This window comes from Canis lupus, chromosome 22 (genome assembly GCF_003254725.2).
Source record: "Canis lupus dingo isolate Sandy chromosome 22, ASM325472v2, whole genome shotgun sequence".
Lineage (NCBI taxonomy): Eukaryota > Metazoa > Chordata > Mammalia > Carnivora > Canidae > Canis > Canis lupus.
In genome coordinates this window covers 9192632-9216131 of record NC_064264.1, presented here as the reverse complement: position 1 = coordinate 9216131, position 23500 = coordinate 9192632, and the positions used below count along the sequence as shown (strand labels likewise).

The window sequence follows — 23500 nt, the reverse complement described above, 5'->3', positions numbered from 1 at the left end:
ATGTGGGAAAGAAAAGTATAAATTGTTTTGAAGTAGGGATATTAATCGTCTTCTTGCCATGTAAGGAATTAATTCTTTAACTTCTGGGACCGTGCACCGTTGGAGAATTGAATGAAAGCCTTGAACTCCCTCCTTAGGAAAATGTTATTATGCTTGTTAATACATAGACTACAGATTAAGAACCATCGCTAAAATGGAATGTTGGTAGATTAATGGGATTTTATTGAGTGAGAAAAAATCTATAATGTTTTGTGCCCAATGAAATTTAAAATATCTCTTATATGATCCCTTAGCAATTATAAGAAATTGGCCATATAATGATTTCTTTATTCCTAACTTAGATAAAATATTTGAGGTCGTGGGAAATTAAGAGGCCAAATGCCTGATAAGCAGGTTCTCTCTTGAGTTGCCAAAAATTGTGCTGATTGAATGTTAGGCCCTATTCCAGGCAGTGGAGGTAGAAATGATGGGGCTTGCCCTTAAAGAAGTTAGGTGGAACAGGCTAATGTGTAAACATTTCATGTGAACCTGTTAAAATGTGACCTTTATTCAGAGCTCTGTTTAACTCTGCCTTGCTGACTTTTGGGAAATACCGAGGAGAAATATTTCATTAGAGGGAAAAATGAATATGTACTGATTTCACAGTTTAAGAAACCCTGATCATCTAACTTAGTACACAGAAATTGAGTATCGTCTAACTTATTACACAGAAATTGAGTATCATCACAAAACATGATCTATAGGGATGGCCAAGGATTGTTATAACAGGAACTTCAAGTGGATACAAAGAATGGTTTGATGTCCTTTGTAGTGTTAAACAGTGTAGAAGGCAACTAAGTGAAATTGTGTTTGTTTACATTGTATTTGGGGCTCTTTTTGGTTTTCTTTTTAAAAATAGATATCATCCACACATATGTAGGGATAATTTTGTGGTTTTTTTTTTTTCAAGCATTTTTTTGAGATAACTGATGATCAATTCGACTTCCATACATACTGCATGAGAAAAATGACCCTTCGTGCCTATGTTGATCTTTTGAGATTAGAAGATGTACTCAGAAGACATGCTTTCTATTTCAAGGCTGCTAGATCAGCAATTGAAATATACTTGAAATTGTATGATAACCCCTTAACCAACGAGAGCAAACAACAAGAAATAAATTCAGGTAACTGAAAAAAAAATTTAGGTAACTGAAAAGTAACTTGCTTTAAAAGGTTTAAAAAGAACACTAAATTTCAGAATGTCATTAGCTTAAACAACATATAGAAAAACGTAATGTCAAATGGATGCAAAGACAACATCAGGTCTCTTACATGCTAAAAAAACCCAAAAACAGGTGGGGTGAGGTAGGGAGGGAGATAACTTAGAAAAAGTTGGCAGGGTTGTGTTCTGTAGGTGATATTTCTGAATAGCCCTAGTGGATGACTTGTTATCATTTTTTAAAAATTTATTTTCTTTTAAGATTTTATTATATATTTTTAAGTAATCTGTACATCCAACATAGGGCTTGAACTCACAACCCTGAGATCAAGAGTCCCATGCTCTACTGACTGAGCCAGCCAGGCACCTCGCAATCATTTTTATTCTTATTTTTAGTAAAGCCAATTAGGGAAAAAAGGAAATGATTGTGGACTGGGGTTTTTGTTTTTTGTTTTCTTTCTTGATTTAAAAAAAAATAGCTCTGAGCCCCTTTGGGAAAAATAAATATTAGGATGCCTGGGTGGCTCGTGGCTCAGGTTGTGATCCCGGAGTCCTGGGATTGGGTCCCATATCTGCCTATGTCTCTGCCTCTCTGTGTCTCTCATGAATAAATAACATCTTTTTTAAAAAAAATAATAAACATTCTTACAACTTCTAGTGCCTAGTTGATTGAAAATAACCATGCTGATAATATCTATGTAGCTTTTTATTCACTAAAATGTTACTATCTACAAATATTTGACAGATAGTAACATGAAGGCAAATTTCTGATCAGATCACAATTATGTGTGTATGCATTTTCTCATTTGTCTTTGATATATTCCAAGAGAATAGTTGGTGTCATCACCCCATTGTATATAGATTGAGACTCAGCAAGATTAAGTGATTTGCCTAAAGTCATGTATTGTCTAGGAGGTGGAACTGAGCCAAAATTGGTTAATTTTATCTTATTATTATTTATTTTTATTTTTTAGAATTGATTAATTTTAATCCATGCAGTATTTGCCAATTGCCTTCTGTGTGCCAGGATGTGTGTTAGGCAGTGGGATACACTTTCTAAAAAAACCTCTGTATTGTTGTCTCTTCCCACTTTCCCTTCTTAAAGCTGTATTGCTTTAATACAATACTGTGTATTGAAGAAGAATGTGAGGAAAACAGAAACCTTGACTTAGAATTTGTATTTGTATTTATTTTGATATTTATAGAAAACCTGTCAGCCAAAGAGTTGAAGAAAATGCTTAGCAAGCAGAGGAGAGCTCAGAAAAAGGCTAAATTGGAAGAAGAGAGAAAGCATGCAGAAAGGGAACGTCAACAAAAAAATCAAAAGAAAAAAAGAGATGAAGAAGAAGAAGAAGCCAGTGGTCTCAAAGAAGAACTTATACCTGAAAAATTAGAAAGGGTGAGATGAATTTACTGTCTTTATTTGGTAGAATTTATGTTATTTGGTTCTGTTCTGATCATGAACATATTTTAATTAAATCTAAGATCTGAAGCCGTTTGTAATATTGCAAGGTCTTTATGATAGTAGTCAATTATTTTTGAGTGAGAATATGTAAATTTTGGTTAATGTAAATTATACATAGTATTGTAGTTGTGGTAAGCAGCATAATGGCCCTTGAAAACTATCCACATTCCAGTCCCTGGAATTTGTATGTTTCACTACATGGCAAAGGGGAATTAATGTGGCAGATGGAATTTAGGATGATTAGCTGGCCTTAAAATGAGGAGGTTAGCCTGGATTATCTGGGTGAACCCAGTGTAATCACTGTGGGTCTTCAAAGTAGAGAGAGATGGGGGGGGTGGCGCTGGAGTAGTGTGAGAAGGACATCAGCCCTCTGTTAACTGGTTTGAGGAGGGAATGAAGGAGCCACAAATGGAGATTGCGGTCAGCCTTGAGAAGCTGAAACACATATTAACACTAAATTTTTTATAATTAGCAGGGAGACATTCCCCTTATATCTGAGAACATTTAATATATCTTGATATGTTTTAGCTACAAAGAGAAAGCACTTCATCTCTGACATTTTCTCAGTGTCCATAGTTTATTTAGGGATCAGATTTAGGGAAATATTTAACTTACAGGTTTATTCACTGTGGAATCTAGTCTAAGTATTTTAAATTGTTATTTTTTTCCAATTTATGATGCAATTGTATTTGCCTCCTTACTTTAAATGTTTGAAGAATAGGGGCGCCTAGGTGGCTCACATTGGTTAAGTGTCTGCCTTTAGCTTAGGTCCTGATTCCTGGATGCTGGGATTGAGTCCCATGTCAGGTTCTCCCTCTGTCTGCTGCTCCACCTGCTAGTGCTCGCTCTCTGTTAAATAAATAAATAAAATCCTTAAAAAAGTAAAATAAATGTTTGAAAAATAAAGGGCTATCAATATTGGGTGTCCCATCTCCTTCAGTCTATGGAAGAATTGCCTGGACTTTTTGTCATTTTATGAGATTATATTGATTTTATTAGTCAGAAAAAACAGTAGAGCTATTTCCCATTTTGAAACTATTGACTGTTTATTTTCAGTTTGTTTCCAGGTGATGGTTTTAAAATGTTTTCTTGCTTACTTGGTCATATAGAGAGAACTATACATTACTGTAGAAATGTATTAATATGAGATTTGAGGGGAGATTTGACTTGTGTAGCTGTTTTTAAATGTAATAATTTTCCTTCCTCTTCCAAATAGATAGAAAATCCATTAGAAGAAGCTATCAAGTTCCTTATACCTCTCAAGAACCTTGTTGCTGATAACATTGACACTCATCTGTTAGCATTTGAAATATATTTTAGAAAAGGTAATAGTTTGAATTCAGTTGTTAATCCTTACTTCTGTTGGTGACCATATTCAATCTAATCTTTATCAGTTAGATTGTTTTTTGTTTGTTAGAGTTCCATGTCAACCTTCCACAAAGGCTCCCAATCCCGTTTTCTTTTGCTACCCAAAACTTTACAGGGTAGTCAATTAGAATATTATGATCAAATCCATTTTGAGAACAGTTTGAACAGTCATACAAATTGTTTACCTGAAGCATTCAATTCTACATGATTTCAAGCTTTTGTTTAGAAAATGAAAATTGCCTTTGTTATCCAAAGTCATCTTTGATTTTTGCATATGAATGTTACTGGAAAGGTAATTAACATTTTGTTAACTGGAATTTCAGTGAGGCTAAAATAAAGTGACTAAAATAACATACATAAATATTGATGCTGTTACCTTTATATTTTTTTCTGACACAGGGAAGTTTCTGTTGATGCTGCAGTCTGTCAAACGAGCTTTTGCCATCAATAATAATCACCCATGGTTACATGAATGTTTAATTAAATTTTCTAAATCTGGTAAGTATTAAAAAAACAATTTTATATAAAAATTAATATGACAGTTCATATTCCTAGTCTTCCATTAACCTGGTCATTAAAGAGATTTGCAATAAATAATACAAAGCAAAAAAAAGGATAATGTTTATAGTATATACATGCTAGCAAAGATATGCTAGAAATTCATGCATTTTTAAGCTAGAATGAATTTATATTTTAAAGGAGCAATATTTTTACTATGTAAAATCTATCAAGCTTAATAATAAATATATTAATAAATATAAATAAACATTACTAATATAAAATAAATAATATGAGTATATTAGTAAATATAAATGTATTTCAGTATTTTGTTTCAAACTGGACAGATTAAAACAATTTTTAATTCCAAATGTTTTATTTTTATAGTGTCTAATCATAGTAATCTTCCAGACATTGTGAGCAAAGTTCTAGCTCAAGAAATGCAGAAAATATTTGTCAACAAGGATTTGGAAAGTTTTAATGAAGATTTTCTCAAGCACAATGCTACCTCTCTTCAGCATCTGCTTTCAGGTTGGTGTCTGACTCCCAGGGTTAAAAAATTTATAGGAAAGGCTAGAATAAAAGTTTAGAAAGGTGTTCAGTGTCACAAATTGTTATAGAAAAAGAAGTGAATACAATACCATTTTTGATCTTTCAAATTAAGAAAGATTTTTTTGTTTGTTTGAAAAAAGGAGATGAAGGTATTGTGAAGACGTGATAAATAAGTACACTTGTATTGCTGTAGGTGTGAACTGGCCTAGCCATTTAGGAAAGCAGGCTGTCATTCTGTTAAGAACTTCACATTGGGGCGCCTGAGTGGCTCAGTCAATTGATTGTTCGACTTTTGGATTCTGCTCAGGTCATGATCTTGGGGTTCTGGGATCGGGGCTCCATGCTCAGCAGGCAGTCTGCTTGAAATTCTCTCTCTTCCTCCCCTTCTGCCCTTTCCTCCCCTTATGTGTGCATGCCATACATGCTCACTCGCTCTCAAATAAATAAATCTAAAACTAAAAAAATCACATCTGTGATTTTTGCAATAGAGTCATACTTTTGTAAATAATTTTAAAGAATTAATCCAAAGCAAAGATAGAGTTTTAAGTGCAGAGATGTTAACTAAAATGCTGTTTGTGAACGTGGGGAAAAAGAAACAAATTTAATGTATGTCTAATAAGAGGGGAAAGAGTAGTAGGTTTGTAATGAAATGGAAAACCAGACAGGCCTGTGAAGTAATATTTATTCAAAAGATTTGTAATAACGGGTAATTTTATATCATCTACATTGAATTAGCATAGAATATAATCTCAACTATGTACAAAATCTACATGGGATAAAGGCTGAAAAGAGATATGTATGAGAGCTTTAATGGTTGCCTTCATGTTCTGTGGTTATGAGTGGTTTATTTTTTCTTGTATTTTTGCTACTTTACATATTTTGTATTTCAAGGATTTATTTATATCCTGCCTGTTACAGGAAGGATTTTAGGCAGTTTATACAAATTCATAAAATGACAAAATGACATGGATGGACAAGATGGTAAACTGGACAAAAAAGATTATGGAAAAGGAACTGGAGATAAAATGAAGTACATAATATTATTAACTATGCTCCTGTGTTAAGCCATATATTTAAATATTTCAACCTAAGCTTTCTCGTTCTAAAGGGGAACTTCTTGATTCTGATGGAAAAAAGTTCATTCCTATGAAAAATATAACTTCGTGGTAGTAAAGGCAAATAAGAATTTCTTTTCGAGAAGATAATGAACAAAAATGAAAACCATTTATTTATTGTTATTATGGAAAATGCCTCCCCAAATATGTGAAATTCTAAGAAAAAGACAATTTTTGCCACTTAAAAATAAAAGCATCGTAAAGAAAGTCAGAAGGCCAGGGAATCTGGCCAGTTCAGTCAGTAGAGCACTCTTGATCTTGGGGTTGTAAGTTTGAGCCCCATGTTAGGGGAGGAGAATACCTAATAAATAAAATATTGCCCCAGGCCACCTCAATAGGGTGTCATTGAATTAGGGTTGGGAGGAAGCTTTGCAGCTGGCTCCCAAATCCTGGTGAGAGCCAGCTCCAACCCACTGCTGATTAAACCCTTGGAACCATATTTTAAGTCACTGGTCGATGTCAATCAAATCAATTTTAAGTTCTAGGAGTTCTCTCATTTTGCAGTGTCTTGGTGTTTCAGGTGCTAAAATGATGTATTTTCTGGACAAGTCAAGGCAAGAGAAAGCAATTGCTATTGCCACTAGATTGGATGAAACTATAAAAGATAAAAATGTAAAGGTAAGATCTACCAGACACAACTTCTGCAAATTTACGGATGCTGAGTGACAAAACGTGTCTTTACAACATAATTCTTGAGTGGGCCTTCAGAGTCTGGTCTCAGCTCCACCATTTATGATCTGTGTCACATGAGGCAGGTTCCCATTTCTTGGCTTCTTTTTCCTCATTTATAAGGTAAGGATGAAAATACAGACATTCCTGGGAGATACTGTGGGTTCAGCTCCAGGCCACTGCAGGTAAAGTGGATAGCACAATATAAAGTGAGCCCAGTGAATTTTTTTGGTTTCCCAGTACATATAAAAGTTACATTTATACTATACTGTAGTCTGTTAAGTGTGCAACAGCATTATGTCTAGAAAAACAAGATATGTACCTTAATTAAAAAGTTAATTACTAAAAAATGCTAACCATCAATCTGAGCTTTCAACAAATTGTAACCACTGATGGATGACAGAGCATCATAACAAATATAATAATGATGAATAAGTTTGAAATATTTACAGGAATAACCAAAATATGACACAGGGACACGAAGTGAGCAAATGCTGTTGAGAAAATGGTGCTGATAGACTTGTTCAACACAGGGTTGCCACAAGCCTTCAATCTCTTAGAAATGAAATATCTGCAAAGCACCATAGAGTGAGGCACAATATTACACCAGGTGTGTCTGTATCACCTTCCAAACCCGCTTGGTGTAATATTAATATTACACAGTGAAGGGCTTAGTCCCTGCCTGGCACATAGTGAGCCGTCAGTAAATGGGAACTATTGTTAATAAAGGACATTTGCATTTTAATGATCAGTTTCAGAGATGCACTTTTTCAAATATTAGAATTTTATCACTTTTTTTAAGGCTTTGCAGAATTGATTGCTAAAATATTCCTGTTTTAAACCTGAGGGTTGCTGGAGGGGAGGTGGGTTGGGGGCCATGGGGTAACTGGGTGATGTGCATTGGGGGGGGCACATGAAATGATGAGCACTGGGTGTTGTGTGCTGCTCATGAATCCCTGAACTCTATCTATGAAACTAGTAATACACTATATGTTACTTAATTGAATTTAAATAAAAGTGAAAAAATAAAATGTTTCTGTTTTGAGGTGATTACTTACTGTGAATAACAGGCAGTTATTTTATACTGAGGCCTTGCCGGTTTTCCTTTGTTTCATGAACACATAGCTCCTTTTGATTATTGAAGTGATTAGAAACCAACCTTTTTTCTTAAAAATTATTTTTATTCTTGCCTTTTTTGATAGACTTTACTAAAGGTTTCCGAGGCACTGCTTGATGGCAGCTTTGGGAACTGTAACTCCCAGTATGAAGAATACAGGGTGGCCTGTCATAACCTGCTTCCTTTCACTTCTGCTTTCCTGCCCGGTGTGAGTGAAGTGGACAGTCACAATGTGGCCCTCAACCATGCAGTTAACTATGACGTCTTGGCAAACGAAATTTGAAATCCCGTGCAAAGTCGACTCCTGTAAGACTCCGAGCTGAATTCAGATCAGGGTTTCTTTTTCAGGGTGTATTTTAGTAGAGCTATGAAATGAAATAATTGGATAGAATTTTTAAATGGAGTATTCCGGGAGCTTATCTTAGCCTTTATCTGACTCTGCCAATTTACATAAACATCTGTTTAAAATTACCTGTTTATACTTGTACAGTTTTCCTAAACTTTCAGATTATCAGCATTGTGATGGGTGCTGTCATTTCAGTATCATGAATATAATTTCTTATTGAGCTAGGTTGTATACAGCCCCACTGTGTTTTTTTCTTTAGATCTTGGTTTCAGAATCTGTGTTTTGATTTGTTACTGGTTTGTTGTATTGGGTTTTTGCTTGCTTTTTAAGTAGGGCACATCAGTTTTAAAGTATTGACTGTCAAAAACAATATGGAACTTTTTTTGGCAGACATAGAGATTGATTTTAATTTTTTTTCAGTTTGCCCTTTTTACACCTTAATTTTTTCATGATTTACCATTTCCTTTTTTAATATCCATGAAAATGATACTTTCTATTGAATAAGGGTACTCCAGTTTTTAGATGATTCAGAATGTGGAGATTGGTTTGTGTCTTAATCATGGAAATTCACTGGTAAATTTGTTGCATATCCCTAGATCAGACTTTTAAAGACCCACGGGTAAGAATTATGCTTCTTGACTAAATTGCTTTGCTTCTTGACTATAAGTAGTTTATATCTGAGTGGTGTGCTTCAAGGGAGAGTAATAGAGAAGAATACAAATTATAAGGAAACACTCTTATAGCCATGCATTGACTATTAAATACATTTTTGTATCAGCAGAATGGGAATTTAAGCTATTGTCTATTAAAACATTGTTGAGCAATATTTGGGGGGAGGGGTATAGGTTTTTGTTTTATCTTGTACAGAAAACAATAATGGAATCATTCAGTATAGTTCTTTCAGAACTGTGTAAATATGTCTAATATTAATACATCCCTTTAAGGCAAATACAAATTCAAGAAGGGAGATTTTATTTAGAGAAGCCATTCTAATTAAGATGGTTTTCCTTCACTCTAAGCTATTTAGATTCATAATTGTTAAGAGAAATAAACTCACTGTAAAATAATGCCAACCTACATAATGCTGTAATAAATTATTTTGTACACAGTTACTTATTTGTATTTGTGTATTATTTCACATTTTTTTCCTTTTTCTTTGAAGGAATAAAAACTTAATCATCTTAATTTTTACAAGTTGATTAAAAAATAAATACCTACCAATAAATTCTGGTGCCACAGCAGCTTGGCTGCTTCTTAGTGTTTTAAAAATTTTAGAGCTCGGCAGTCTTTGTCACTAAGTGATCCTGACAAACGTTTAATTTGTTATGTTATTTTCAGCAAGATGCCACTTGGATAAATGATTCCCATTAATCATAATATGGAAGTCATGCTGTCAGCAGCAGTCTTTTTTATTTTTATTTTTATTTTTGTTCAGTGGCAATCTTTTAAAAAGTATCCCATTGGGATCGTATAGAGTTTCTGAGAGTTACAGGGTGGATACACTTGAAATGTGAAGAGTTAGATTCAGGGTATGGAAGGCAGGATAAAGGGTAAAATCCAGTAGTGTCTGAGTCAGTGTATAGAGGTTGTGTCTGTTCTCCTTCCTACTCCCATCTCACTTTTGAGTATAAACATCGTATAAACCTGGGTTAGGGGCAGGCATCTTTTGTAGTTCTAGGAAGCAGGGCTGTGTCATGTTGCCCCACCTCCACCCTGCCTCCAACTTTGGCAGAGGCCCTTTACAGTTCAAAAAGCTAAAGGAAAGGCATCTGAGAACCAAGTACTTAGAGAAGTCTCTAGTCTCAAGAGAAAAGGGAGAAGTCCTTTGTCCTGGGTGATCCTGCCAAGATTATCAGAACAGAGAGGAAGAGACACAAAGTTTAAAGGCATAGTGTGGTAATTTAAGAATTTGGCTTCAGGTTTCTTGTGATTTTTCCCTTGAGGAACTGAATGAATTTAGTGGGCAAAGCCTAGCAGGTAAAGAGCCATAAATCAGTCTGTATTTATTGTGCACCTGTTATGTTTCAGACACTATTCTAGGTATGACATATGCAGTCGTGAACAGAAGTTAAGTCCTATCCTCATAGAGTTTATATTCTGGTGGGAAGAGTGAGAAACAAATACAGGATGTAATATTCAGTAGTGATAATTACCACGAAGAAAAACCCAGCACAGGGTGAAGATAGAGAGTACTGTTGATTATAGTGGAATTTTAGAATATCAAAGAGAATAGTCTAAAAGCTTATAGAGAAAAAGAGCAGATCATTTTCAAAGTCAAATTTATCAAAAGTATCGAGTATAAAAAAGTTTTTTTTCCAATTCTTGAAGAAAAAATACCTTTGAGTTTAAAATATTATATCCAGCCAAATTAGCCAGAATGTGATAGCATTTAAAAATACCTTCAAGGGCAGCCCCGGTGGCGCAGCGGTTTAGCGCCGCCTGCAGCCCAGGGCATGATCCTGGAGACCCTGGATCGAGTCCCACATCAGGCTCTCTGCATGGAGCCTGTTTCTCCCTCTGCCTGTGTCTCTGCCTCTCTCTCTGCATCTCTATGAATAAATAAATGAAAAATATTAAAAAAAAAAAAAAACCTTCAAGAATGGTACCTGGGTGGCTCAGTCCGTTAGGTGCTGGACTCTTGATTTCAGCTCAAGTCATGTCTCAGGGTCATGAGAGCAAGCTGAACATGGAACCTGCTTAAGATTCTCTCCCTCTGCCCCAGCGCCCCAACCTGCTCCTGTGCAACCACGCTCTCTCAATATATATAAAATAAATAAGGAAAAAAAGGGACTTCTAAGTGTCTCAGTTGGTTAAGCGTTTGACCCTCGATTTCAGCCCAGGGTCCTAGGATCAAGCTCCAAATTGGACTCTGCTCAGCAGGGAGTCTACTTAAGGATTCTCCCTCTCTCTCTCCTTGACCCCACCAAAATAAATAAATCTAAAAAAAATTGAAAGTAACTTGCTCAGTTTATCTAGTGGGAAGCAGAGAGGAACAAAGAGTATAGTCAATGGAAAATAGGGTGGCAGAAATTTGGATGTAGCACTGATTACAAATAAACATGAATGGGTTAAATAACCAATTATTGTATTAATTATTTACAAGAGACACTTGGAACCAGAAAAATTGAAATAAAAGGATAGAAATAGCTAACAGGCTAATATGAACCAGAATAAGGTGGAACAATAGTCTAAATAAAGTGGAATTTAATGCAAAATATGACAAAGACATTATTACAGTTGATTCTTGAATAATGTGGGTTTGAACTGCCTAGGTTTGCTTATACTTTTTTTTTATAACAGTATAGTACTGTAAATATTTTCTCTTAGGATTTTAACATGTTATTTTCTCTAGCTTTATAGGAATACAATGTATGATACATATACAAGATATGTGTTACCAGCTGTTTATGTTTCTTGGTAAGGCTTCTGGTCAGCAGTAAGCTATAGTCATTTTTGGAGAGTCAGAAGTTATACATGTATTTTTGAGATTTTCAACTGCATGGGGGCAATTCCCCTAAACCCTGTATTGTTCAAGAATCAACTATACATTGGTTAAAAAAAAAATTTAATGCTAAAAATGAAATTGTAAAAAATTAACAGCAAAAATGTTTACCTTTGTTGATGGATGTTAATTAGACATCATAACCATTTTGATATATATATATATATCTTATATATGTGTGTGAGATACATCCCTGAGACTAATATATATCAATTATATCTCAATTAAAAAAATACAAAGTACATACCTATTACTTATATGCACTTAATATTACCCTTAAGTTATATCAAGCAAAAGCAAAGGACTAGAGAGAGAAATAGAAATAACAACCATTATAGTTGGAGGTTTTAATACACTAATCTCTTCCCCTCAAAAACTGAAGCAGACAAAAAAAAAAAAAGGCAGGGAGCAATTACTGAAGATAAATCGTACAATTCCCTTGAGTTATTATGTATGTAGAATTCTATACCAAATAGAGTAGTTGAGAATGGCTTACTGTTTTTAAGTAGGATGGGCCAAGAAGGCACTTCAAATGAAATGACATTCGAAAGGCTTTGCAAATCAGATATGTGAGTGAAGAGCATTCCAGAAGGACTAGAAAGACTCCATTCAGGTCTTGAGGTGATTTTTTTTTTAAGATTTTATTTATTTATTCATGAGAGGCACAGACAGGCAGAGGGAGAAGCAGGCCCCATGCAAGGAGCCCAACACGGGACTCGATCCTGGGACTCCAGGATCACTCCCTGAGCTAAAGGCAGGCGCTAAACCGCTGAGCCACCCAGGGATCCCTGAGAATTGTTAATAGACATCCGATTGGCAGTATGTCTCTAAGTTCTTTAATACATCATAGAATAAAAACATTTGGACAGTGTAGATTTGAGCAACTATGAAGCTTAGTATAAGCATTATAACATTTCAGTGCCCAGTGACTCTTGTCCTGTCCAAGAAGATCATTAGTGAAGTCTGATAAGTTTTTATCTGTGAAATAACTTCAACTTATATACTCTCAGTAACAGATTTGGTTCTCAACTGTTTATTAAAATTGTTTAAGTCACTAACGGTCTGCCTATTAAGCCCTACCTACCTCATTCCCCCAAGTGTGGGAAATTAGTCCTAGAACACAAAGTTGTATTAAAATTTTGTATCTCCTTTGGGATTTTGCACTTTCAGATAACTATTGTTGTCTTCAAGTTGCTAAAGTGTCTTCATAGCACCTGAGTTAGATTTTATGTTGCCTTTGGCTCTTGGGAACCTCTGAACCTACAATCATATGGTCAGTTCACCCCATGGCTGATTTAGGACTGGCTGGAGTTTTTCTAATTATCAAAGACTAGGACTGCCTTTGAAAGGAATCCTCTCTGGGCCATCGCTGAGTTCTGAAAGCCTATCCCCGTATCCTCACCCTGCTTCTAATCCACCAGGGATCTGCTGGGACTAATACTTTTGGCAGATCTGTGACCCGTCTCTTTGTGACCACTAAGGCATAAACCCCTCTGGCTTGTTCTTTCCAATACTCTCATCCCCATCTGTTTTCTCTTCCTTCGCCAAGCCTCCCTTATGTCTTTTGTATTCTTTGCAACTTCTCCTCTGGAAATACTCCACTCCGTGGTCATTACAGTTCTATACACCCGCAGTCTCTGCTTTCAACATTTCCCTCTTTGTCTTTGACCTTAACTGAAAACTTTGAGTTCTCCATCGAGCAGTCCTTTCAAGTGGAGACTATTTTCTCACCATGTGTTTGGAGAGAGGGTTCACACTATCTTCACTCACAACTGCTTCTAGCCCATTACTCTTCCACTGTTGTATAAAAACCTATGTCTCTTTGAGATGAATGTCACTCGGCTGTGTCATCCTCGACTCCTCCTTGTTGCTGTCATTTGTGCACCTCCCTGACTCACAGATTTTCTCTTCCCTCCAATCGTGCTGAACCTCTGGGTGGTTTTAGCATCTATTTGGTGAACTCATTCAACACCACCTCCCAGTTCCCTGATCCCCTTTGCTTCAGTGATTTTCATCTTCATTCAGATCAAACTAACCAATCCCCTGGCCACATCCACTCCTTGTTATGGGTAGAAACTTTCACTTCTGAATAACTTAGGTAAGTCACACTAACTAATGTCCTGTTCACTTGGCTATTCCTTCCATAGCTGGTTCACCTCATCACAACCTCCCACGACTTCTCCCAAATCGCTTTTGACACCCATCTCTGTCTCTGCTTTATAGTTCCCATCACTGTCTTTGCTTACTTAGATAGTTCTATTAGTTCATAACTCTGATCAACTGTCTCATTCCATTTTCTTCTATCTTCATTATCAATAATAGCCAAACTATGGAAAGAGCCCAAATGTCCATTGACTGATGAATGGATAAAGAAGATGTGGTATGTGTAGACAATGGAATATTACTGAGCTATCAAAAAATTGAAATCTTGCCACTTGCAACAAGATAGATGGAGCTAGAGAGTAGAATGCTAAGCAAAATAAGTCAGAGAAAGACAAATACCATATGATTTTCCTCATATGTGGAATTTCACAAACAAAAGAAAAAACAGAGTAACCAAGAAACAGACCCTTAACTCCAGAGAACACACTGATGGTTACCAGAGGGGAAGGGGGTGGAGGAATGGGTGAATTAGGTGATGGGGATGAAGGGGTACACTTGTGATGAGCACCGGCTGATGTATGGAAGTGCTGAATCACTATATTGTACACCTGAAACTAATACCACACTATATGTTAACTAACTGGAATTAAAACAAAAAGTGTAAAAATAAAAAGAGAACGCTAAATTAGTTGTAAATGTGTTTTGCAAACACTAGGGCAACCACTTAACAGATTGTAAAAGAAGTATAACTAATATGCTAAGAAAGAGAAAATGAAACCATATAAACTGCTCAATTGAAACCAGAGAAGGTAGAAAAAGAGTAGAAGATCAAAAACAAAACAAAAAGACCCCCCCCTTAAAAAAAAAAAAAAAAAAAAAAACAAGAAGCAAACAAAACAGGGCAAAGAATTGAAAACAGTTGTCTGTCTGTCTCTCATCTATTGTCCATTGATCTGATCTGCAGTGTCCAGTTTGGGAGCCCTAGTCACTTGTGGCAACTGAGCGCTTTGGACTACAGCTAATGTGTCGGAGGAAGTGGATTTTAAAATCCAGTTAATTTAAATTTAAATGGCCACAAATGGCTAGTGGCTGCCATATTGGTGACATCTGTCTAATCGTTCTTCCCATAGGGGCATCTTTTTTGCAATGCAGCCCCCCCACCCCCCAGAGGGACGCCTTTTCCGAATCCCTCTGTAAGGCAGCTCTGCGCACCAGTGGTCGAGGACTTCTTTGGGTTCTCCATTCATTCAGCTTGATTGTGAGCCCCTGAGGGTCCCCAGGCCTGTCTGCCTAGAGTGCAAAGCCCTCAGCTCAGCACAAAGTAGTATCCATAGTGCCGCTGATGGATGCCTGCAGTCCCTGAGCGCTGTCACCAGTCTTATTTGACCCCCACAGTTGCCCTGGCAGGGAGGCATTAGCACCCTCGTGCTATGGACCACCACCACCAGTAGAGAAACCAGCTTTTCCCGGGGCCTGTGGGCTTTTCAGTAGCAGAGTGGGGTTCAAACCTGCCAACCTTGCAACATGCTCCTTCCTCTGTCAGGATGCTCGGTGCCCACGTATCTTACTTGTGTTTAAAGTCTTGGTTGGGGGATCCCTGGGTGGCTCAGCGGTTCAGCACCTGCCTTTGGCCCAGGGCGTGATCCTGGAGTCCCGGGATCAAGTCCCGCGTCGGGCTCCCGGCATGGAGCCTGCTTCTCCCTCTGCCTGTGTCTCTGTCTCTCTCGTCTATCTATCATGAATAAATAAATAAAATCTTTAAAATAATAATAAATAAATAAATAAAGTAAGTAAGTAAGTAAGTTAAGTCTTGGTTGTCTCCACAAGAGAATCAGTTCCCTGAGGGCCGGGCCCAGACTGAGCCCATCGTGGGGGCCCCTGTCTCTCCCAGTCAGCGCACTTCCGTGTGGTTTCAGGGCTAGAATCCTGTTGCCGATGCGGTTAGTTCATAGTTTCCCCCACTGGAGGGCAAGCTTTTCCAGTTTTATTTACTTTTCTGATTTCTTAAGACTGCCGGGAACGACCGACCCACCGGCTGTAGAAGGGCCTGGGTTGTTTGCTGTGTTTTAATTGTTTCGGGGAAATGAGATGGTTTCCATGTGCTAGAAGTTGTGTAACATATACTTTCGGATTTAATATATCCTGGCGGTTGCCTTCCGTACACACTACAAATTCCAGATGCAACGTTTGTGAAGTGGAAAGCCCACACTGGCCCGTGGTTGGTTGGTGTGGAGGAGTTAGGGGCGGCGGAGGGCCCTGGTCGGAGGGGGGTGGAGGGGACACTGCTCTCGGGCAGGCCCAGCCCCCCTTCTCCTTCTCTGCAGGGGGCAGGGTCATCCCGGTGAGCAGTACCCCGTGGCTCAGTGTCCTCCAGCCGGAAGGCCCTCAGAGTCAACCATGTTGGTTGCCCCCCGGGCACCTCAGGGGGCACGAGTAGGCCCCCTGGAGCACACGGGAAGTCATGCTCAGCGGCAGAACTAAAGGGTGCAAGCAGCCTCGGCTCTGTGCACCATTTCGTGGACGTGGCTCTCTCTTCCTGGGCTCAAAAGTCTAGAGACAATGAGAGTTTTGAATGTGGGACAAAAGTGAACCAACCCTTTTATTTTATTTTATTTTATTTTATTTTATTTTATTTTATTTTATTTTATTTATTTTATTTTATTATTTTATTTTATTTTATTTTATTTTATTTTATTTTATTTTATTTTATTATTCATGATAGACACAGAGAGAGAGGCAGAGACACAGGCAGAGGGAGAAGCAGGCTCCATGCAGGGAGCCCGATGTGGGACTTGATCCCGGGTCTCCAGGGTCACACCCTGGGCTGAAGGCAGGTGCTAAACTGCTGAGCCACCCGGGCTGCCCTGAAGCCTTTTTTTTTTTTTTTTTTCAAAATTGATTGATTGATTTTAGAGAAAGAGAGAGAGCATGAGCAGGGGTAGGGGCAGAGGGAGAAGGATGGAGAGAGAAGCTACAAGCAGAATCCTCCCAGGACCCTGAGATCGTGACTTGAGCCCAACCAAGAGTCACCCACTTAACGGACGGAGTCCCCCGGGCCCCCACAAGCGAAGCAAGCCCGCCTCCCACTAGTGCCCGGACACGCAGAACACGGCAGCCTACATACGCAGAGTGAGCTGCCCGTCGTCGCGCCCGGGGAAGATTCCAGGTTAACCCCGGGCACCCACGGGTCTACCTTGAGGCTTCGCTGCAGAGCCCCTGTGTGCAGAGGCCGACGAAGGCGGGGCGGCGCGCAGCTGCACCTGCTCCCCCGGGGCTCCCTAACGAACCCCCAAACCTAATGCGGCCTCTTCCACAGGTGCTGGCCGCCAGCCGCTCTCCCCAGGGTGACCGAGTCCCTTGTGTTCCCCGGGGCCTCAGATGCCCCTGTCTTGTCTGTCTTCATGATGGTGGTGGTTGGGAGAAGGTAATCAGCAGCAGGTGGCACCCCCCAGTGGGGGTTCTCGCCTCAGCCAGGGAGGGGCACCCGGGGTCAGAGCACTGGAGAGCCCGGCAGCCTTCCCTCCTTAATTCTACACCGAACAGAAGGGGTTGGGGTACGAGCAGAAACGTGTTCTACTGTACAACGTGGACGGCAACCCCTGACCACCAGCGGACACAGCAGGTGGGAAGCTGAGGATTCCACTGTGCCTTTCATGAATATTCCCCAGTTACTTCTTCTCCCCCCCCCCCGCCCCCACTCTTGCCTGCTCATCACTCAAGCGCTTATAAAACACTCTCGGGACTCTCCCCCTCCAGATATTTCAATTCCATTGATTTGGGGAGGGCCTGGGCAGTGGCACTTTTTAAAAGCTCCCTTTGGGGACACCCCAGTGGCTCAGCAGTTGAGCATCTGCCTTCAGCCCAGGGCGTGATCCTGGGGCTCCTGGTTCGAGTCCCGCATCGGGCTCCTTGCATGGGGCCTGCTTTTCCCTCTGCCTGTGTGTGTGTGTGTGTCTCTCTCTGTGTGTGTCTCTCATGAATAAATAAATAAAATATTTAAAAGAAATAAATAAATAAAATATTTAAAAGAAATAAATAAATAAACGCTCCCTTTGAAGAAAAGCGACCTAATTTTAACGCTGAGCTCCTCTGCTCCGGGCGATGCTGGGATCAGAGGTGAGGAGCCTGCAGAGCAGGGGGCGGCTGGGCTGGAGAGAGGCAGCAGCAAAGGGATCACGGGAAACCATTCACTGCTTTACGGGGGAGCAACATCTTCCTGGTTCTTCGCAAAGCTCTTCCCAGCTCGTGATCTGAGAGTAGTGCATTGAGGAAAGGACACAGCTTTTGGAGTGAGACAGGCAAGGTGAGACACCCAAAGTTGGGTGACGCTGGGCAGGCATTTATCCATCGTGTCCCATGGGTGCTGCGGTGAGAGCCTGATGTGATTGTGGCCTGGGTGGCAGCACTCTGTTATCTATAGTCCAGTAAATATTTGAGTCTCCTCTTTTTTGTTTCTCTGCAAGATAGCTTTTGAGCCCAAACGGGCAATTGCTTCTTCAAAGCCCTTTGCACATGAAGCGAGGCTTGCAATCCTCCAATACCTGCAAGCGCCAGGGATCAAGACTGTCCCTGATACAGTGATCGTGTGACCTGAACCCAAGAGTCCAGACTAAATCTTCTAAACCATATTAAAAGTTGTGACTACTGGGCAGCCCAGGTGGCTCGGTGGTTTAGTGTCGCTTTCAGCCCAGACCATGATCCTGGAGACCCGGGATGGAGTCCCGCATCGGGCTGCCTGCATGGAGCCTGCTTCTCCCTCGGCCTGTGTCTCTGCCTCTGTCTCTCTCTCTCTCTCTCTCTGTGTGTCTCATGAATAAATAAATAGAAATCTTTTTTAAAAAAGTATTTATATGAAAAAGATTACAGAAGAGGATAAAAATTCAATGACTTTAGGTAGTGTTTTGTATTTTTTTAAATGCAAGTATGTACTGATTTCTGTTTTTTATTCAGCATGTGCTTATTTAATACTTGAGCCAGTCTGGACCAGTCAAGTCCTAGGTTCTAACCTTGCATCCTTATTTTTCTCACAGCACCTGGGTGCTCCGAAAATGGAAAGAAGATAAAAAAACAAGTTCAGAGATATATGAAGACAGGTAAAGATCTCAAGGCTCTCACTGTCTGGTTTGTTTCTCTTATCCATGATTGCTGTTGTTTGAGATATAAATATCCTATAGCTAATAATTCTTTTTTCGATTCCAATTTCCTACTGGTCTTTAGAGTTGCCACGTCAAACTGCCCAAAGCATATTATGAAATACTCAAGACTAGCTTACGAGGGTCCTAATTAACAACAGAACCCATTCCAAGTGCTGCTCTACATGTTATATGCTAGCCTAAGGGCAGGGTGCTTTTCTTCTTACCAACATCATGTGTGTGTGAGAGAGAGAAAGAGAGACAGACAGACAGAGATACAGAGAGAGTGACAGATATTGGGCTGTGTTTCTGGCTTGTCCTCTCCAAGGGGGACAGAACTTGGCTTGCTCTCTTCTAGTAGAGGTTTGGAAAAAATCAGCTATTTTTGCTTTGGGGTAAAATGATCTTGTGACATAAAGCCCCATGAATCCCACTCCCAGGAATTTATCGTGAATGAAACTAATCAGAAACCAAGAGAGCTGTTTAAACTTATTTTTGTAAAATTGTAAAATTGCTGCCTAAATATTGATCAATAGGGAATCGGTAGGGTAACTGTGGTAAGAGCAGTGGAACATGATGCGGCCGTCAAAAATGATACGGGCAATTACACGGATGAGAAAAGAGTCCCACTGCATATTGTTGAATAAAAATAAGCCACTTACATAAAAGCATATATAACATCCCACTACCATCATATTGCATAGTTTATACACCTCTAAGTGTGTGCATGCACACACGTCTCTGTGTGTTAGCGTTGGGTAATGTTCACTTTCTTGGTACTTTTTCACATTGTTTTGTTTACGGTGAGCATGGATTACTATTATAAAATAGTTATTTTATAAAAACTGCATTCATAAAGATATTTACTATAATATTCTCTATAATAGATAAGATTTATAGAGCACTGTATTAGGGTTCCCCAGAGAAATAGAACCAATAGGATGGATAGATACATAGATGGATAGATGGATAGATAGATGATAGATAGATAGATAGATAGATAGATAGATAGATAGATAGATAGAAGAGATTGATTATAGGATCTGGCTCGCCTGGCTTTCGAAGCTGAGAAATCCCTCAGCCTGCTGTCTGCCTCCTGAATGAGGAAAGCCGGTGGTGTGATTCAGGGTCAGGCTGCAGGTGTAAGTCCTGGAGTTCAAGGGGCCAGGTGCCAGGAGCTCTGATGTCTGAGGGCAGGAGAAGACGGATGCCCCAGTTCAAGAAGAAAAGGAGGCAATTCCTCCCTCCTTCGCCTTTTTGTTCTCCTTGGGCCTTCGGTGGGTCGGGGATGCCCATCCACGCTGGTGAGGGCAGATCTCTTTGCTCAGACTGCTGAATCGAATGTTCACATCCCTTATCCAGAAATAGCGTTTCACCAGGCATCTGGGTATCCCTTTGCCCAGTCAGGCTGACACATAGGATTAACTCTCACGAGGACTATATGCCAGGCACTGTGCTAAATGCTTTTCATATGTTATCTCTATAATAGCCAAAGCAACAACAGAACGAAAAACTGAAACTGAAGACAACCTAAGATATTTGATGGTAGAAAAAGTATTTTAAAAAGTGGAAAAATTTTTTAAAAATAAAAATAAATAAATAAAAAGTGGAATCATCGGCCCCCGTTAAAATTCCAATTATGAAGATTGTCTCAGGTCATTGGAACACACTTAGCGTAGTGTTCAGAAGGCAAAGACGCTGATTGCTGCCTTGTAAATTATGTCCGCCTGGAGTGGGGGCTGGAAGGTGTCAGCAGAAGGCAGTGGGATTATGATGGGTGACTTTTTTTTTCTCCTTTTAAAAACTTGTAATGTTGGGACGCCGGGGTGGTTCAGTGGTTGAGTGTCTGCTTTTGGCTCAGGTCATGATTCCAGGGTCCTGGGATCGAGTCCCACATTGGGCTCCCTTGTGTGGAGCCTGCATCTCCCTCCGCCAGTGTCTCTGCCTCTCTCTCTCTGTGTCTCCTATGAATAAAGAAATAAAATCATTAAAAAATTATTATGGAAATTTTCAAATACACACACAAGTAGAGAAAACAGGAGAATAGGAGTACAACTCTCATGTACCGATTGCCCAGCTTCAACTGACAGAAATGAGTTGAGAAGTGTGGTCCACATTCACCTCACTTGGTCCCAGTGGTCTGATTTTTACCTGTTCCCTTATCTCCTCCCCACTATTTTTTCTGGAACATGTAAAGGAAATTCCAGGCATCCTGTCCTTTCTACCCGGCTTTTTTCCACTCTCTGAACACCACACCATTGCCACCCCGTGTGTTATGTTTGGCGATTAAAGTTTACGCAACACAGAAGAGAGCGGCAACGTTTAAAAGGCCCCTTCACTGGGAAACGAACTAGGGGTGGTGGAAGGGGAGGTGGGCGGGGGGTGGGGGTGACTGGGTGACGGGCACTGAGGGGGGCACTTGACGGGATGAGCACTGGGTGTTATTCTATATGTTGGCAAATTGAACACCAATAAAAAATAAATGTATAAAAAAATAAAATAAAAGGCCCCTTCATGGACACAAGATACACAACAGTGTGGGTAGGAGCATACATTTTTTCAGGCAAGATACTGCAGAGGACTAGCTGGTAGGAGTTTTTCTTGCAAATATTTTCAGACCTCAGATCTGGAAGTCAGGTTTTTTTTTTTTTTTAAGATTTTACTTATTCATTTATTTGACACACAGAGCGAGCACATGCACAAGCAGGGGGAGCAGTAGAGGGAGCAGCAGTTTCCCCACGGAGCAGAGGATGTGGGGCTCGGGCTCGATCAGAGCCCTGGGATCACGACCAGAGTCACAGGCAGATGCCCAACCGACTGAGCCACCTGGACGCCTCTGTGAAGTCATTTTTTTTTTAATATTTTATTTATTTACTCATGACAGACACAGAGACAGAGGCAGAGACAGAGGCAGAGGGAGAAGAAGGCTCCATGCAGGGAGCCTGATGCGGGACTTGATCCCGGATCATCTTGAGCCAGAGGCAGACGCTCAACCGCTGAGCCACCCAGGCGTCCCGTGAAGTCAGTTTTAACCGGCTCTGCTTAGCATTTTGCCTGTTCCTTCATCCATCAACAGCTTCTCATGTCAGTCAGCAGCTTTCTTACTTAACCAGTGCCAACAACTAGGAGACCACGTAGGCTCAGGGCTACGGTTAGCATTCCATCTGCCCACCTGAATCAGAAATACAGGACCCAAAGGGGGACAAAGGAATTTTTTTTAAAGATTTTATTTATTTATTCATGAGAAAGAGAGAGAGAGAAAGAGAGAGGATCATGACCTGAGTGGAAGGCAGATGCTCAACCGCTGAGCCACCCAGGTGTTCTGGGGACAAAGGAATTAATTGATTAAAAAAAAAACACACACACACCATTTATAATGTTCGGCTTCCATTCTGCGTTCTCCCTCCCGTGCCCAGCGCCATCCGTCCAGGAGCCTTGGTGCTCCAGCCTCCCCGCCAGCCCTCTTCCGCAGCCTCTGTTCCCTGGCCTCCTGCATCAGCGCACTGGCCACTCTCCCATTCCTCCCCCTGAACTCATCGGATCAGATGGCACACCTTGGGACCTCTCCCGTGCAGATATCCAATGTGACGGGCACTTCGTCTCCCTACCTGGGCAGAGGGAGAGGGGTTCCTGCAGCCCCTCATGCATCTGTACCCCTCTGTGCCTGGTGCAGTCTTGGGGGGGGGTGCTCAGCAGCTCTTCCCAGCGTGAATCAGCTTGTGATTTTTTAGAGATCGATTATTCTTCGTTGGGCTTTTCCAGCCCTGCCTCCCTTGGTCACCTTTCTGCGGCCGGCGGATGGTCCTTGCATCTCATTTCTGCTGCTTAGTACCTGCTGCCAGACGTTGAAAGGAGGAAGCGACTGGGGCGGACGGCAGCTGCTGCTCAGGCCATCAGGAAAGTCGGACTTGGGCAGCGTGTTTGGATTCTCTGTGCTTTTAGCTTTTCCTCCCACCCGGTCGGTCATTCATTAAACCAAACTCCCGGAATCTTGCAGTGACCTTGGGAATGGCTGTCATAGGTCGTGTCCTCGGGAAGGGACTGGATTCCGACTCAGCTGGGGAAATTCACTAAGGCCAATCCGTTAAAGCAGAAGTGACAGGTCTCTGGGAGCCATCCCGACCCTGTGTGCAATGGAGTCACAGAGGTATGGGGGGGCCCCTCTTCCGGGGGGTTCTGGTGTTACCGTCCAGCCACATTCTGGGACACGCTGCTCGGGTACTGGATCACGAGCTAAGCTGCAACCAAGAGCCACCCGGGTGCCCCCCTGCCCCCGGATGTGATTAACATTTAAAATGATGGAGTCTAGGGGCACCAGGTGACTCAGTGGTTGAGCTTCTGCCTTTGGCTCAGGTTGTGGTCCTGGGGCCTGGGATCGAGTCCCACCTTGGGCTCCCCGCAGGGAGCCTGCTTCTCCCTCTGCCTGTGTCTCTGC

General features: G+C 40.5%; 1 protein-coding gene and 1 long non-coding RNA gene across 8 annotated transcripts in view; one reads left to right on the top strand and one right to left on the bottom strand.

The window, feature by feature from the left end:
- Positions 1-23500, top strand: part of NAA16 (N-alpha-acetyltransferase 16, NatA auxiliary subunit) — a 99153-nt gene that overhangs the window by 73874 nt on the left and 1779 nt on the right. For 5 of the 7 annotated variants that reach the window (XM_035704344.2, XM_025478149.1, XM_025478148.1 and 2 more), the window contains 7 exons: positions 950-1163; positions 2404-2597; positions 3880-3988; positions 4431-4529; positions 4917-5060; positions 6717-6814; positions 8068-9440. In XM_035704344.2, the coding sequence (XP_035560237.1) occupies positions 950-1163; positions 2404-2597; positions 3880-3988; positions 4431-4529; positions 4917-5060; positions 6717-6814; positions 8068-8265 (1056 nt within the window). In that variant the 3' untranslated portion in view covers positions 8266-9440. Of the gene's footprint in view, positions 1-949; positions 1164-2403; positions 2598-3879; positions 3989-4430; positions 4530-4916; positions 5061-6716; positions 6815-8067; positions 9441-18963; positions 19116-23500 lie in introns of those variants that run through there. The other 2 variants (XM_049099340.1, XM_049099339.1) reach the window with 2 other exon arrangements.
- Positions 21905-23297, bottom strand: LOC125753333 (uncharacterized). The gene is made up of 2 exons (XR_007404905.1): positions 22674-23297; positions 21905-22237 (listed from the first exon to the last, which is right to left on the bottom strand). It is a non-coding gene; the product is annotated as an uncharacterized LOC125753333 (long non-coding RNA).